This window comes from Loxodonta africana, chromosome 5 (genome assembly GCF_030014295.1).
Source record: "Loxodonta africana isolate mLoxAfr1 chromosome 5, mLoxAfr1.hap2, whole genome shotgun sequence".
Classification (NCBI taxonomy): domain Eukaryota; kingdom Metazoa; phylum Chordata; class Mammalia; order Proboscidea; family Elephantidae; genus Loxodonta; species Loxodonta africana.
In genome coordinates, this window is record NC_087346.1 from 22032462 (window position 1) to 22050764 (window position 18303).

The 18303-nt window shown below is 37.3% G+C and overlaps 1 protein-coding gene across 11 annotated transcripts in view; it reads right to left on the reverse strand.

The window, feature by feature from the left end:
* Nucleotides 1-18303, reverse strand: part of AFG2A (AFG2 AAA ATPase homolog A) — a 352856-nt gene that overhangs the window by 256912 nt on the left and 77641 nt on the right. For all 11 annotated transcript variants that reach the window (XR_010322021.1, XM_064285363.1, XM_064285361.1 and 8 more), the window contains 2 exons: nucleotides 4290-4343; nucleotides 3965-4044 (listed from right to left, as the gene is read on the reverse strand). Coding sequence is in view for 10 of the 11 variants with exons in the window: in XM_064285363.1 (XP_064141433.1) it covers nucleotides 3965-4044; nucleotides 4290-4343 (134 nt within the window). In the remaining variant the exon portion in view is untranslated. The remainder of the gene's footprint in view (nucleotides 1-3964; nucleotides 4045-4289; nucleotides 4344-18303) is intronic.

Sequence of the window (18303 nt, forward strand, 5' to 3'; positions counted from 1 at the left end):
CGTTGTGTTCTCTGTCAGGGCAGTCATTGGTGGTAACCAGGCACCATGTAGTTCTTCTGGTCTCAGGCTGATGGATTCACTGGTTTATGTGGCCCTTTCTTTCTCTTGAGCTCATATTTTCCTTGTCTTTAGTGTTCTTCATTCTCCTTTGCTCCAGGTAGGTTGAGACCAATTGCTGCATCTTAGACGGCCACTTGCTAGTATTTAAGACCCCAGATGCCACTCATCCAAAGTGGGATGGAGAACATTTTCTCAATACACTTTGTTATGCCAATTGACCTAGATGTCCCCTGAAACCACGGTCACCAGACCCCTGCCCCTGCTACTCTGTCCCTTGAAGTGTTTGGTTGTATTCAGGAAAATTTTTAGCTTTTGGATTAGTTCAGTCATGCTGACTTCTCCTGTATTGTGTTGTCCTTCCGGTCACCTGAAATAATTCTTCTAATTAGTGAATACCCCTCTTCTTCCCTCCCCACCCTCATAGCCACCAAAGAATGTTTTCCTTTGTGTTTAAACCTTTTCTTGAGTTCTTATAATAGTGGTCGCATACAATATTTGTCCTGTTTGTGACTAATTTCACTCAGCACAATCCCTTCCAGATTCCTCCATGTTATGAGATGTTTCAAGGATTCATCGTTTTTTTATCACTGCGTAGTATTCCACTATGTGACTATGCCATAATTTGATTATCTATTCATCCGTTGATGGGTACTTTGGTTGTTTCCATCTGTTTGCTATTGTAAACAGTGCTGCAGTGAAAACGGGTGTGCGTATATCTATTCGTGTGAAGGCTTTCTCTGGGATATATTCCAAGGAGTTGGATTGCTGGACCGTATGGTAGTTCTATTTCTAGCTTTTTAAGTAAGCACCAAATCGATTTCCAAAGTGGTTATACTATTTTACATTCCCACCAGCAGTGAATAAGTGTTCCAGTCTCTCCACAGCCTCTCCAACATTTTTTATTTTGTGTTTTTTTGGATTAATGTCAGCCTTGTTGGGGTGAGATGGTGTTTCATTGTAGTTTTGATTTGGTGAGCATTTCCCCACGTGTCTGTTAGCCACCTGAATGTCTTCTTTGGTGAAGTGCCTGTTCATATCCTTTCCCCATTTTTTAACTGGGTTATTTGTCTTTTTGTTGAGGTTTTGCAGTATCTTGTAGATTTTAGAGATTAGACGCTAACTGGATTTGTCCTAGCCAAAAATTTTTCCCCAGTCTGTAGATTTTGTCTTTTTATTCTTTTGGTGAAGCCTCTGGATGAGTGTGTTTGATTTTTAGGAGCTCCCAATTATCTAGTTTCTCTTCTAGTGTTTGTGCACCGTTAGTAATGTTATGTATTCTGTTTATGCCATGTATTAAGGCTCCTAGCATTGTCCCTATTTTTTCTTCCATGATCTTTATTGTTTTAGATTTTATATTTAGGTCTTTAATCCATTTTGAGTTAGTTTTTGTGCATGGTGTGAGGTATGGGTCTTGTTTCATTTTTTTGCAGATGGATATCCAGTTATGCCAGCACCATTTGTTAATCAGGCTGTCTTTTCCCGATTTAATGGACTTTGGGCCTCTGTCAAATATCAGCTGCTCACAGGTGGTTGAATTTATGTCTGGATTATCAATTCTGTTCCACTGGTCTATATACCTGTTGTTGTACCAGTACCAGGCTGTTTTGACTACTGTGGCGGTATAATTAAATAGGTCTCTTTTGGTTTCTTGCAGTAGTGTCTTGTAGTTTTCTTTGTATAGGTCCTTTATGTCTCTGGTTAGATTTATTCCATGGCTGTTTTAATACCACATACAATTGACTTAATATGTTTGGAATTTTTTTATTTTTTACTATCTACCAATGGTTATTTTTTTTAATCTCTAGAGAATGTGTTCAATTCAAATAGCCAAAGAGCAAAAATATACGTGTGGACATTTTATTTGTTTAGTTTTTAAATAACAGCAGTAATTTTTTTAATTAGATAAAACAATCACTTCTAGGTAATTCTGGTCCATTGCACAATTAGAAAAAAATGCAAAAGAAATGCCATTCTACAAGATTCTTATAAAAAACAAATTATATAATATGCAGTGCAAATAAAATACAACCAAAACTCCCTACTTTGGACCCATTAGCAATATACTCATTCATCAGTCTCATCTTTGTTTTCTGAAATGTCAACTAATTGGATCAGCCATGACCAGAAATTTTTCTACACAAAAACACTGCATAAAATTTATTTGTACTTTATTTGGACAAACCACTGGGGTGGGGGGGGGGAGGTATACAATATACACAGGTGTTCCTAAAAAAGTTCAATATGATGAAAACTTGTAGAGGAAATGATATCTACAGGCTGGAAATCATTTGCATTTCTAATAGAACTCCAAATTCTTACTAAGGAAAATTGCTTGCAAATACAGAATATTTCTACCATATGCCTTATCTGGTTTACTACACCATTTTATTTTAGAAATATTTTATGAGAACTATGTTACATATTTTACCTCCTATCTGGTTCATATTTAACAATGTATCCCATCCTATTACTTTTTAGGCTCCAAAATCAGATATTTCTGATGTCACATAAATGTAGCAGATCACACTATTTTACCAAACTTCTGGTGCTTCTTTTTCTTCTGTTACAGTCAAGGGGAATTTGAGCTATTCGCAGCCCTTTCTGCCACCTCACTTCAGAAATAATAAGAGGCCCTGAGTACTTCAACTCATAAGACAAAAAGACTGGTAGGTATTTATGGAATTTCTACTGGGTCAGAGGGTGGGGATCAGGACAGCCTGCTTCCTAACGACTGTTACTGTGTGCCGTTGAGTCGATTCCAAATCATAGCAATCCTACAGGACACAGAAAACTGCTCTGGGTTTCCAGGCTGTAATCTTTATGGAAGTAGACTGCCACATTTTTCTTCTGCAGAGCAACTGGTGGGTTCGAACCACTGACTTTTTGTTTAGCTGCTGAGTGCTTAACCACTGCACCACCAGGGCCCCTTTCATAATGACACCAAACCAAAAACCAAACCTGTCGCTGTCGAGTCGATTCCAACACATAGTGGCCCTATAGTGACCCTATAGGACAGAAAAGAACTGCCCCACAGGGATAGAACCCTATATTTACACACTCATCTGAGGAGGCAGCTCTACCCAGGAAGGAAGATGACAGCAATGCTTCTTATCACATTTAATACTGGGGCTCACAAGTTGCCTTCTACCAACACTGTAAATACCATCAGCAAACATTTTATAATCTATAGGGTTTTTTTAATATATACATAAAGAAGCTATGTACAAAGTACATGAATTAATATTATTCAAGTATCTGTAGTATTACTTAAAGGACCTATAAACACTTGTAGACAAAAAAAACCATAACCAATTCTGATATATATACATGCTTAAAATAACATTACAGAAAATTCTCTTTATTATCTAATTTTCAAAAACAAAATTAATAATACTTATATTTTTTTTATATAGCAGTTCTACTGTGTCCTATAGGGTCGCTATGAGTCAGAATCAACTCGATGGCACTGGGTTTGGTTTTATTTTGTTTTTTGATATTTTATTTTAACTATATTTTAGGAAACATGATTTAGTCCAGAGAATATTAAAATCTGTATTATATCTTTTATTATAATTGGGTTCTACTGTATTAAAAAATTGTGCTTATTCCAGCTTTGTTTACTGTATTAAATATATATATATATAACCATCCTAATTTTGGTAAGCAGTAGTAAGGATCTCTGTAGATAATAAGCTATAAAATTTAATTCAAATGTCAAAAATGGATATTGGTATTTTTCAAAAAAAAAAAACTATACTTGAAAGAATTATAAAGCATAAACATTTAATGGGTATAATAAAAAAAAAAAAAACTACATGAACTGAAAAAAGTTATCTTTTAGACCAAATGTATTAATAGACAAAATTTGTATAAAAATGCTATTTACTCTACATATAACGCTTACCTGCCCCTTTCAACTGCTAAGGCATCAAGTTCATCAAAGAAAAGAACTGAAGGAGCTACTGCTTTCGCTTTTCGGAAGATCTAGTGGAAAAGAGCGGCACATTAGCTAAAGATCAATAAACTCAGAAAACTCTGTAGTTGGTTTGAGTTTGAAGCTGTATGTAGAACTTAATTCTATTATGTACAAGTAAACCAAATTAATCACTTTGTACATCCTACAACAGAAGTCCAGGACTTCATACAGGATTTAAAAGTCTCTTCTTCCACACAGAAGGACAGAAGTGTGATTCTTTCCTGTAGAGCTCCACGTGACAGAGTCCTCTTACCTCTCTAATTGCTCTTTCAGATTCACCAACATATTTATTCATTAATTCAGGCCCCTGGATGAAAAGAAAACAAAATTTTTTAGTGCCCTTATAAATGCAAATGTGTTTGTCTTTAGATGAAGGAGAAAAAAAATTCAAAAAGAAAAGAAAAATAAACTAAAATCTGCTTTTAATTACAGTAGTAGCTGCCCCTTATCCTCAGTTTCGTTTTCGGCAGTTTCAGTTACCTGCGATCAACTGGTTCAAGAATGTTAAATGAGTAGTAAGCATGATGAGATTTCAATCCGTCCCACTCTGTCATTCCCATACCTTTTATTACAGTATACTGTTATAATTGTTCTATTTTATTATTATTTATTGTTGTTTATCTCTTACAGGTATGTACCTATAGGACAAATAATAGTATATATATAGGGTTCAGTACTATCCGTGGTTTTAGAAATTCATGGAAGGTCTTGGAATGTATCCCCCATGGATAAGGGAGGACTACTGTAAATTAGCTCCTTTAGCATGTTTATTTTCAATAGGTGCTATTTATGCCTCAAAATTTAAAGCTAACCTATGTTCCAAAAACATCAATTCAAAGGAAAGGCTGTGATTAGGCATAATATTTTAACATCTTGTCCTATTACCTGTCATCCTTCCATCCATATTTTTAATATGTATCAGATACAGTGCTAGGTATCAGACATGGTACTAGGCATTGAAGATAAAACAGATCAACAAAGAGTACTTCCTGAATAATCTACATCAGTTAAGGAAACACGTGACTGATTGAAACACAGGGGCAAACCCCAGTAGAATGTCATCTAATCCTGCAAATTGGTAAGGGTGATATTTAGATTCAGTTAAGCTAAAACACCATATTACAAAGAAAATTACCATGCAGTCTAAAGTCTAAGTACTAGGATAGAGGCATGCACAAGTGCCGCTGGGATACAGAATGAACTATCCTTAGAGATTCAAGGGAGGTTCCTAAAGACACTTCAGATTACTCTTCACTTGATTTATTCCACACACTCAAAAATATGAAATGCATCAAGTCCTACCTAGAAAGAAATAAAAAAAGTCTCTGATGGGTTAAAACAGATGTTACTATATTCACTTTAATTGTAGAAGAGCTCTTAAGGCTTTTATTCAGAGTACATTGTCTTTTAGTTTATACATAACACTAACAAGTGGAATAGGACTGATAGAAGAGTTTAGTACAGGTGGAGCATAGGGTGCAGGGAAAACACAGTCTGTAAGGCTACTTAAAGCAGGAGGTGGGAGGGAGACATGTCAAAAATGTTTAAATTTTATCCCATAAGTAATGGAAAGGCCTTTAGGGGAGTTAACTGATAATGGGAGTATTCCAGAAAGATTATCCTGGGCACAATTTAAAGGATGATTTGGAGGGACATCTGAGACCAGAAGTTCTTAAAATAATAATCAAGATGATAAATATCGAGGGAAAGGATTAAGGCAAAAAAAGAAGGGCGGAAACAAGAAGATAGCCACAGAAACTACTAAAACAATAAAACCCACATAATTTGTTGTGGGTATTCAGATGTGAAAGTGAAGGAGAATAAGAAATAGAGAAAAATTCAAATGACATAATAGCATGATTTTTTAATTTTCACAATGACTTAATTCATCAAGAAAAAAATTTATGCTCAATATATTTAGTGTAGAAGTCTCAGAAGTACACCAAAATCAAAACCAAACCCAGTGCCGTTGAGTCAAGTCCGACTCATAGCAACCCCATAGAACAGAATGAACTGCCCCATAGAGTTTCCAAGCAGTGACTGGCGGATTTGAACTGCCCACCCTTTGGTTAGCAGCCATAGCACTTAAATACTATGCCACCAGGGTTTCCCAGAAGTACACAGCTTATTAAAAATATTTCTTTTGAGTGGGGGGAGGGTGGGGGGGGTGGGAGAGAGGCATTCATTAATTATATAGTAGATAAGAACTACTTTAGGTGAAGGGAAAGACAGCACACAATACAGGGGAGGTCAGCACAACTGGACTAAACCAAAAGCAAAGAAGTTTCCTGAATAAACTGAATGCTTCGAAGGCCAGCGTAGCAGGGGCAGGGGTCTGGGGACCATGGTTTCAGGGGACATCTAAGTCAACTGGCATAATAAAATCTGTTAAGAAAACATTCTGCATCCAACTTTGAAGAGTGGCATCTGGGGTCTTACACACTAGCAAGCAGCCATCTAAGATGCATCAATTGGTCTCAACCCACCTGGATCAAAGGAGAATGAAGAACACCAAGGGCACAAGGCGATTAAGAGCCCAAGAGACAGAAAGGGCCACATGAACCAGAGACTACATCATCCTGAGACCAGAAGAACTAGATGGTGTCCGGCTACAACCGATGACTGCCCTGACAGGGAACACAACAGAGAACTCCTAAGGCAGCAGGAGAGCAGTGGGATGCAGACCCCAAATTCTCATAAGACCAGACTTAATGGTCTGACTGAGACTAGAAGGACCCCGGTGGTCATGGCCCCAGACCTTCTGTTGGCCCAAGACAGGAACCATTCCCGAAGCCAACTCTTCAGACATGGATTGGACTGGACAATGGGTTGGAGAGGGATGCTGGTGAGGAGTGAGCTTCTTGGATCAGGTGGACTCTTGAGACTATGTTGGCATCTCCGGCCTGGAGGGGAGATGAGAGGGTGGAGGGGGTAGAAGCTGGCGAAATGGACACGAAAAGAGAGAGTGGAGGGAGAGAGCAGGCTGTCTCATTAGGGGGAGAGTAATTGGGAGTGTGTAGCAAGGTATATATGGGTTTTTGTGTGAGAGACTGACTTGGTTTGTAAACTTTCACTTCAAGCACAATAAAAATTGTAAAAAAAAAAAACTCTTTCCAACATAGTTAAAATAAAAAATTTTATAATCACAATCAATCATAAGTGCTAATATTTATTAAATACTTCCTATGTGCCATGAGGAGCCCTGGTGGCACAGTGGTTAAGAGCTTGGCTGCTAATCAAAAGGTCAGCAGTTCGAATCCACCAGCCACTCCTTGGAAACCCTATGAGGCAGTTCTACTCTGTCCTATACTGTCGCTGAGTCAGAATCAACTCGATGGCACACAACAATGTGCCATGAACTGTTCTAAGCATTTTACATGTATTAACTCAGCTATGTAAAATGTCAAAGAAGTGCAGAGTTACTGTGACAATTTTCAATCTGAGAGTAAATTAAATGTACAAAATCAACGGCAGGGAAGATCAGAAAGATCTAGCACCTTAATTCCTTTGCTAAAATCCACTGCACTACCTGACAGAGGAGTACTAAATAATTTATTCCTTCATTCAAAGAATATTTATTGAGTGCCCACAATGAATTTGGAGTCCCTGGGTGACGCAAACAGTTTTGTGCTCGGCTATTAACCGAAAGTTTGAAGGTTTGAATCCAGCCAGAGGTACCTTGGAAGAAAGGCCTGGTAATGAAAAAAAAAGAGTTACAGCCATTGAAAACCCTATGGAGTATGCTTCTACTCTGAAACACATGGGGTCACCATGAGTCAAAACCAACTCAATGGCAACTGGTTTAGTTTCCCACCCCCTCCCCATGAGTTTCTGGTCTAATAAGGGAGAGAAATCATACTCCTAAAAAAAATTAATGAAACTAAGAGTAGAAAAAAAAAAAAGACACATGCAACTCTGTGGGCTGTCATAACGAGAAGTAAAAATAAAGCAGAGATAGATCTCTTTCAGGTAAGGGAGTGAGGAAATAATTATGAACAGCAATGAGCTCACAACTGTGTTAGATCATTTAGAATGGTTCAATCAACATGTTTTTATTATTTTCTCAGGCATTACTCAGCAGATGTGGAGTGGGAAGGGAGAACACAGGCAGTTATGTTAATTTCAGGGTATGGCCTGTTCTGGGGTTGACAAATGTAGAATACGTCCAGAGTTGAGCCCAGTGATACAAGGAAGGAGCTGATAAACTAGAACGTAAAAAGACTAAGGAACTAGAAGTGGCCATAAACAAAATGCGCAAGTATAAAATACAATGCAGAAAGGGAATTTCTGGAAGCATATGAAGAGTTTGTCATCAGAAAAGGAATTTCAGGGTTCAAGACTTTGTAGATAGAACAATTCAAGGTAAGAACAAAATTCAAGTTATCAGAGGGACTAACTAGAATACTGACATGGAAGGAAACACTATTTTTTTATTTTTCCAAGACAATTTATCTTTCACAAATACAATAAGACCCTAAACAATAAATTTCTTAAACTCTATGGAGTTTTATACTTGCTTATAACTTCACAGAAAGCTGTCATCTCTGCCCATGGGAATTGCATAATACTTCCTTTTAAAATCTTCAGTAACTTTATCCAAGCCCAATCATCTGATAAATGTTTCTCAAACTCTCAGCATTCCTGGTAGTCAGAAGACAAATTTGTTAATTTTTTTTAAAACAGCAAATGTAAAAATTAGAAATACAGGAGTTCTACTTCTGGCAATGGTGCACTACTTTGTTTTAAACTAACCGTCCAATCCAGAATAGTTAGATAAAGTATTGAATAAAGGCATAAGAGCACTGGAGATGCCCCGAGGTAGCAAGGACTTCCAGGGCCAAGATGACATAGACAAGGGACATACAGACAGATGAGCCCACATTTTTTCCCAGTCATTTCCAACCTGAAAGAAGTTACTGAGAAAATGAGAGCCAGAACAGAGCATTTAGCAACCTCACTGTGCTGGGGAGCACAAAAAATTAAAGTTCAGGAGGCACCAAAGAGGGAGAATCTTAGTAAACACATAGACTTTCAGCTGGTATTTCAAATGCTATGCTAAAAGGTAAGAGTGAGTCAGAAATACATAAATGCTTAAAGCTGGTTTGATGAAATGATCTGTCCCTGGCTTACTGGCCTGTAGAAGCAAAAGTAATTATTTCAGGAAGAAAGGAACATCACAGAGAGACTCAATATACAATACAAAAGCCATTTGGTGGGGCTGAGAAATGGAGGCATCTACACAGAGATGGGGGTGGAAGGGCACCAGGGTAGTCCAGAGAAGAATGTGAGAATACAAGCAGGTGAGCAGAGAGTCCATGGGGGAGACAGGCCCACTACAGGGTGTTGAAGCCTACAAGGATGAGATGGGTATCTGTGTGGGGGAGGAGGAACAGCAGGAGACATTACAGTCCTAGCCAGATAAGAAAGGCACCAATGGAAAGAAGAGTAGGAAGGAAAGTGGCCTGATGCAGAAATAGGAGCCAAAGGGAGGTGAGGAGGGCAATCTGTTGAAGGAAATCCTGGTACGGGGTGAGAAGGGTGACCCCACAGGGGTGGAGAAATGGCAGTGCACAGTTTTAGAGCCACAGAACAATGGGTGGGAGGAGGGAGGGGGACAGAGGGAGGGGGACATCAATGAAGGAGGGAAGACAGTGGCAGCCACCCAGCATGAGTATCAGATATCAGGGCCCAAGTAGAGTAAGGAGGACACTACTCTCAATTATAGCAGAACCCATATTCTCTTCAAATATGTATGGAACATTCTCCAAGGCAGTTCATATACTGGGTTATAAATCAAATCTCATTAAAAGATTAAAATCATACAGTGTCTGTTCTCTAACCACAAAGGAATTAAACTAGAAATCAACAACAAAAACCATAAGGAGTTACTACGAAAAATTTAAACGCTTGAAAATACCAAGTGTTGATAAAAATGTAGAACAACAAAAACTCTCACAAACTGCTAACAGCAGTTTAAATTGTTACAATCACTTTGAAAAAGTATTTCTCTATACACAAAGAAGCTGAACATATATCTAGCAATTCCACTCCTAGACAGAAACCTAACATAAACGCGCACGTGTGAACCAAAAGTACAAGAATGATCTCTTCAACATCAATAAACATTACTCATTCCAACCCAAAACTAGAAATAACCTTTAATTTGAAAAAATAAGTTGAAGTTTTAAAATCAAAGACATCCAATTACTTAAAGTAATTAGAAAACAATTAGAAAAATTAAAACTTCCTGTATCGCCTGCTTGGTATCGAAAAACTCGTGGATTTTACTCTGAATAAACACATTGGCATAAAAAAGTCTTTCAAGTTATAAACATGCCTGATGAAACAGACACAATCTTTGATACTGTCTTTGTATACTACTTCTACAACAGTACTTTAAAAATACTGAAATATGATAATATGGTAACAAAGAGCAGATTGGAACACATGGGGATTTGGGTAGAAAAGTTAGAGAGAGAGAAAAAAAAAAAAGATTGCAAAGAGTATCTCAAAGCTGAAGTTGACAAAATCCAGCTGCCCCAAGGACATTGCTGTTCATCATGTCCAATTAAGATGAGGTATCCAATATCATGAACACAGAAATCCTTAAGTAATGAGAAAGGGAGTTATATCTTTCTTTCTGACTTTTTTAAATTAATCCAAGATGATTCATTATTAAACCCTATATAACATTAGCGAAGTTAATGGTAATGCTTTCCTCAAAAAAAAAAAAAGACACTCTCATTCATTCACTTCTATTTTCTTGAGTCCATTTCCTGTCATTTTTAAAAATAATCATTTAAAATCTTATCTTCAGAGTAACAGACTACATAGTTTAAAAATTAGTATTTGAAGCTAATTAGAAAGCAGATGCATTAGTGAAAAGCTAAATTATATTGTAAAATATTATCCAACACTTAAGATACTTCAACACCACTGAGTGAAATCTACCGACAACAAATGAATATACAATCCACCTGTAAGTAAACAAAAGAATTAAGAAGATTTCCTTGGGACAGTGCTTTTGATGACTAAATATTACTATTTATAACTAGTGTATGAGTTTGTACAATGGTACAAGGATATTACTGAAGCACTGTAATACTGAAGCAACAACAACAAAATAAAGCCTTGAAGAATCAATACATTCATTAATAGAAAAATGGTTAAATAAGTTGTAGTATACTCATGAAATGGAACACTATGCTGTCAAGATGTGACTGGACTAGGGAGAAAGTTTAGAAGCAGGCATACGAGCAAGGAAGCTATTCTACAGCCAAAATGCATTGCCCTATACCCCGGTGGCGTAATGGTTTAGAGCTATGGCGGCTAATCAAAAGGTCGGCAATTTGAATCCACAGGAGCTCCTTGGAAACTCTATGGGCAGTTCACTATGAGTCGGAATTGACTAGATGGCAAAGGGTTTGGTTTTTGTTTTTTTATACATTTACAGCCAACAGTAAGAGAGTTCTTAAGGTTTTGAAAAAAATTTTAAAGGTCGCAGGACAATCGTAATGTTTCCCATTGATGATTAAGATCATTTTATATGGTTTCACTTTGCATGGTCATTGTGACAGCCCCTCACTACCTTACAAAGCAGACCACCCGTTCATATTAATAAAGGTAATGTTAAGTCCAATAAACAAAGCAGATGCTTTTCATTTACATGTGATAAATTACACTTTTACCCAAAGAGTTCTATAGACAAGGAGGTAAGAAAGTGAACAATAAAACAAGTATCAGGGCCTACTCAATAAAATAAACTTCAGACAATTAGGAGAATGGGGTTTTCATTGGGGGTGGTAAGAAATTTTTATGCAGAATTTTATTCAGATAAGAATGACTAATTAGGCACCTCATGGCCCGATAATGGTCAGAGAGGTCTAGAAAATTGCTGCTGTCATTGTGACTTTTATTGTTATTCTCATCCCAACTCTATTACTGCTGTTGTTCTCATAGCAACTCTTCATGAAAGTCAAGGGCATGACACAAAATAATAATCTAGTGAAGACACTGCTTGAAGCAGGCAATTTAATTTAGTGCAAACACACTGCTTTCTAATTATCTGGCTTAACTAAAGGAAAGAGTTTAGAGAATCTGGAGAAATGGTTACTGTGCTCCTTAGGTTGTCATTCTAAAAGAGCAGATGATTTGAGCACTGATGTTGGGCAGTACAAGATTACAGTCATTTCATGATTTCTTCTCTCTTGGATAGAATGTCAATATGTGCTACTGGTGACAGAAAGACTGATACGTATTAAACACCTGATATACAGTTAAATAGATTTGATATTCTGTTGAGAATGTGAAAATATGGCATATAGCTTCTACAGTTGAAGGGTCATTTCATTACTACATAGAGATGAGACAGGAAGCCTACAGATAAAGGACAGTTTTTTTTTTTTTTTCTCAAAACAAAAACTCCAAAAAAAGCTAAACTAAAAGAAAAACATCGAACAGATTTGAAACTACCTTGGACGACTTAATAATCAATGGGAAAAATTACAATTTTTTTGTGACCTTTAAATTTTGTCAAAACCTTAAGAATTCTCTTACTGTCAGCTGTAAACGTATAACCAAACTCAAATCCATTGCTGTTGAGTAGATTCCGACTCATAGCAACCCTACGAGACAGAGTAGAACTGCCCCATAGGGTTTCCAAGGCTGTAAATCTTTATGGAAGCAGACTGCCATGTCTTTATGTCATGGAGCAGGGCTGGCGAATTCTAACCTTTCAGTTAGCAGCCGAGCACTTTAAACACTGCGCCACAGAGATCCTTGAAATAGCTGTTAGTAGAGGTTAATTTGAAAATAGGAATTTGATCAAAACTCATTGTAAACAAGGGACCATTTATACTTAGCTGTACAGTTTAGAGGTTTCTGAGTGTCAGTTTGTGCTTGCCTACTAACTTAAAGGTTGTCAGTTCAAACCCCCAGCAACTTTACAACTCCTACAAATAATCTGTAAGTTTCCTGATGAAATTCCTAGACTAGATAAGGTATTTCTTTTCCGGTTTAAAAAAAATAACCAGGGTATGTTAGTCTTGCCATATTTTACCTGCCTAGATAGCATGCAATTCATTGCTTAGGATGATCAAGAAAAACTGACAAAGTTAAAGTATCATATATTGGTTTACTTGGGGGATAGTGTTTTTTTATTGCTGTTATTACATTGCTTTCAAGGCTAAGACTTCAAGTGTTCAAGTTCACAAAACAACAAAATATCACAAATGTATGTGAAAGTATTTGTCCAGCTGCTCTATTAATCCAGTGAGAACTATCCCTGGCTCTTATCTTTTACTGTGTTTCATTATTATAAACTGTATCAGTCACAAATTCAAGTGTAATATTTACACCTCATGCTTTTGCAATTTTCCGCTTTAATCACTACTGGGTTTTTTCCAGTTTTCCCTAGGGCTTTTTAAATGTGTCTGACACCTGCCTGGTGCTTTTGCCTATTACAATTCAAATCAAGTTTTTATAAGTTCTTAAAATATCTGGGGAAGGCAAGTTAACCTAAGTGTTAACTACGGTTAAATGTTACAGAATATGCTCATAAAACCCAAACTCACATGAGATAGAATTACATATATGTAATGTGAGTAAAGGATCTTGAAAATTAAAAGTACAGCATCAGCACATATAGAAGGCCATTCTGGGAAAACACTTCAAAGAATCTGAAAACAGGCATTAAGTACTGAGGCATTAAGAAATGCCTCAGGCAAAAAAAAAAAAAAAAAACCTAAAAAGTGAGAAGAGATGGCAGAGAAGGGGACAGAGTTTAAGCCATTTTTCTTAAAAAGTATAATACAAACCTTCACATTTCATTCATTCAGCCATTCAGAGGAAGAAAAAAAAAAAAAAAAAGACATTTCTCCAGAATTTATGATGTAGACACTATCCATGCTGGCTGCAATCAAGGTAACTGTAAAGTATGCATGCACGTGTACAATGTGTATGAAAACCCTTTGTTATAACCAGTCACTCTTGCCACTCTCAAGCTCCTTTACTGACCTCTCTGCTAAAACCCAAAAAACCCAGTGCCATCGAGTCGATTCCGACTCTGCTAGAACCTTAAAATACTGGTTCTCAGGTTCCATGTTTCCATCTCTAGAAATTACCTTTCTCTTGGGCTACAAGCCCATATTTACAACTTGCCTTTGGATATAGCCATCATTTTGACCCAAAGGCATTTAAACGCAACATGTCTGAATCTCAGTTTGGTATCTTCTCTCCCAACTCCAACCTGCTTCTGTTTCTCAAATGCTCTCTCTTTCCAGAATTAGGTTATTTCCATGATGAATAAAAAAAAATTTTTTTTATTCATCAAGTATTGAAAGGAAAATGTTAATCACCACTGACTTTCCCCTTTCTTTCCCATTTCTCATATCTAATCAACCATCAAGAACTGCTGATTCTAAACCCTACCCATTTCATTAGATTACTCATTTAGTCAAATGTTTCTCCTTCTAAATTATGAGCTGATAGAGTGGGGACTACATCTAACGCATCTTTGTTTACCATTACATTGTGAGACACACAGAAAGTGGTTAATATATATTTTTTAGTTATTGCAATTGTAAAACATTTATAAATATTTTTTCAAGTGTTATAGTACTGAAGTTGTAATATGTATTTCAACTCTCATTAAATTTCATTCAAAAAGGAGATCAATGGAAGAGGAAAAAAACTACTCTCTCCAAGCTGGAATCCATGAATAAAGAATTAAAACAATCCTGTAATAAAATTGTCTTTCTCTCCATTATTAAGCAAACTTCTTAAGAGCCTAAAACTATTCTTTCTAAATTTCTCTTGGACTTCTCAGACTAAATGTGAAAGGTTTTGTTCTTATTGTTTCCTCTTTGTGCCTTTAGCCAAATATTATAGAGAATATTTTCATGTCAAGACATCTTTTTTTAACATATCAGGCTTTATAAAATGATAGAAGCCCAACTCAAAAAACAATTAACATACACAGTCTTAACATGATTCCCCAACTTTCACATGCCAGCTTACACATTTTACAAATGTTCCCAAATTTAAACAAATCTCACCTAACTTCTAAATACCTTAGTGAAACTGACAAGGTGACATAAGCTAGTTCATCTGCCCTGAAAGTAATAGGCTACTGTTAATTATTCCCTAATAGACACTCAAACAGTGATAATAATTAAGAATATGTCTTTAACATCAATGCTAATAACTGCCAATTCAAACAAATGAGGCACATAACACTACTGGGAGAAGGAACTGACAGAAGTACTGAGAATTTTTAAAGAAGAAAAAGTAAGGAAAATTAAATAAAAACTCAGAAGATTTAAGACTCTAGATGAGCCACAACTAGCAATAAACCTACAGAGTGAAAATAAAGAGTTAGGATCTACAAAAGGCATGAGCCTGGACATAGTTCCTGGTGAGACACTAAATTAGAAGCTGCACCCAAAGTGAGAGAAAAAATAACCACAGTACTAAGAAAAAGAGTTCTTTAAAATGTAGAGGTCTAGGTCTGGGGCCAGAACCAACACATACCTTTACAGGTTTCAAATGAGAACTTCAGTGAAAAGACAAACTCAGGGCAGCTTCAAACCTGGGCTTCCCAGCCAAGTTCCCATCAGGACTTCCCCAATAACTTCTCACTATCACCGTGGACAGGGGGATGACTAATAGGACAGAGTACCTCATCCAAAACTCTGATAGGATCCACAATCATTTCCATGATTCTTCTCCTTCCCTGCACTCCACTCATCCTGTTCATTGCAGAACAGAACTCAGTGAAGTTAAACAATTTTTAAATTCAGTACATGTATTGAATGTCTTCTATACACTTGGAATTGTAATAAAAACCCCCAAAACCTAACCCATTGCCGTCAAGTTGATTGCTACTCATAGCAACCCTGTATAGGACAGAGCAGAACTGCCCCAGAGGGTTTCTAAGGAGCAGCTGGTGGATTCAAACTGCTGACCTTTTGCTTAGCAGTGAGCTCTTCACCACTGTACCACCAGGGCTCTGGAACTGTAATATCAACCTAAAATTTTTTTATTAACAGAGTTTTCTTTAGAATAACTTAAGATTTAAAGAAGAACTGAGCAGATAGCAAAGAGTTTCCATATATGCCCCCAATGTGCACTCAGTTTCCCCTATTTTTAATACTTGAATATGGTACATTTGTTACAATTAATGAAACCAATATCGATACATTATTATTATTAACTAAAGTCTGTAATTTATTCAGATTTCCTTAGTTTTTACCTACTGTCTTTTTTCCCTGTCCCAGGGTCCCAGGATGCCACATTACATTTATCACTATCACATTTCCTTAGGCTCCTCTTGGCTGTGGCTCTTGCCGTCTTGATGATCCTGACAGTTCTGAAGAGTAGTAGCCTGGTATTTTATAGAATTTCCTTTAATTTGAGTTTCTCTGATGTTTTTCTCATGGTTAGACAGGGGTTGTAAGTGTTAAGGAGAAATACCACAGACGTGAAGGGCCGTTCTTACCACATCGTATGAAGGGTATATACTATTCACATGAGCTGTGATGTTAATCTTGCTCACCTGGCTGAGGTAGTGTTTGTCATGTTTCTCCAATACAATGTCGCTCTTTCTCCTCGCCCTTCCACACTATACTCTTTAGAAGGAAGTCACTATGTGCAGCCCACACTTAATGAGTGGGGAGTTATACTCCCCCGAACTCTCTCTTACCTTTTTTAATGTAATACTTTCAGAAGACCTATAAGGTACAAATGTTATCCCCACTCTTATCGATAAAGAAACTTTGAGACTTAGAGAACTTATTGAAGGCCACAAAGCTAAAAGGTGCCAGGGTCAGGAATCAAACTAAAGCTTTCCAAATCTTAAGCTAAGTGGTCTTTTCACTGTAATACAATTTCAAGAACACAATTTACATACAAATATTTAAATTTCAAGCTCCACACTATTCAACCACCAGTCTTTTTCTCTTTCATTCACCAGGTTCCTGCTTCTCTGGCAGTGGTTGCCCTTTCTTATTAAGGAACCCTTGTGGCGCAATGGTTAAGCACTCAACTGCCAACGAAATGGTTGGCGGTTTGACACCACCTGCCGCTCTGTGGGATAAAAGACTTGGCGATCTGCTCTTCTTGTAAAGATTACAGCCTAGGAAAATGCCTATAAGGCAGTTCTGTGCTGTCCTATAGGGTCGCAATGAGTTGGAATCAACTTAACAGCACACAACAAAAACAACCACCCTTTCTTATTAACTTACTCAACTTCCACTCTCAGACCAGTCATACTATTTTTCTCAGTTTTCTCTGATCTAGAGAAACAAATTTTTTTTTTAAAACTTGGTCTCAAATATCTTTGCACTTCTCTGAACCTACCTTATAGAAACTGCCTGAACTACCTTCTCCAGTGTTGTTGTTTCCTGCTGTCTTGGTCATCTAGTGCTGCTATAACAGAAATACCACAAGTGGATGCCTTTAACAAAGAGAAGCTTAGTTTCTGACAGTTCAGTAGGCTAGAAGTCCAAATTCAGGACACCAGCTCCAGGGGAAGGCTTTCTCTCTGTCGGCTCTAGAGAAAGCTCCTTGTGATGCATCAGTCTTTACTTGGTCTGGGACCATCTCAGTGCAGGAACCTCAGGTTCAAAGGATGCACTGTGCTCCTGACACTGCTTTCTTGGTGGTATGAGGTCCCCCACTCTCTGCTTGCTTCCCTTTCTTTTTATCTCTTGTAAGATAAAAGGTGGTGCAGGTTACACCCCTGGGAAACTCCCTTTACCTTGGATCAGGGATGTGAGGGTGTTACAATCCCACCCTAATCCTCTTTAACATAAAATTACAGTCACACAATGGAGGACAACCACACAATATTGGGAATCACGGCCCAGCCAAACTGATACATTTTTGGGGGGACATAATACAATCTATGACACATTCCGTTGAGTCAACTCTGACTCACAACAACCTTACGACACATTCCGTTGAGTCAGCTCTGACTCTCAACAACCTTATGAATAACAGAACGAAATGTTGCCCAGTCCTGCAGAGTAACTTGGTGTAATTAATGAAAAGAAGACTGAATGCTGGTCTTATAAATAAAGGAAGATGTAAGTTAGTATAATACAATGGTTCAGAGCTCAGACTCTGGAGACACTAAGTCCTGAGATCAAATTTTGGCCCCATCACCACCACTTTAACCCTGCAGAAGTCACCTAGCATTCCTAAACCTCATTATCTTTATCTATGATCCACAAACTAATTTTAAGCATTCTGCATATAAAAGAAGTATC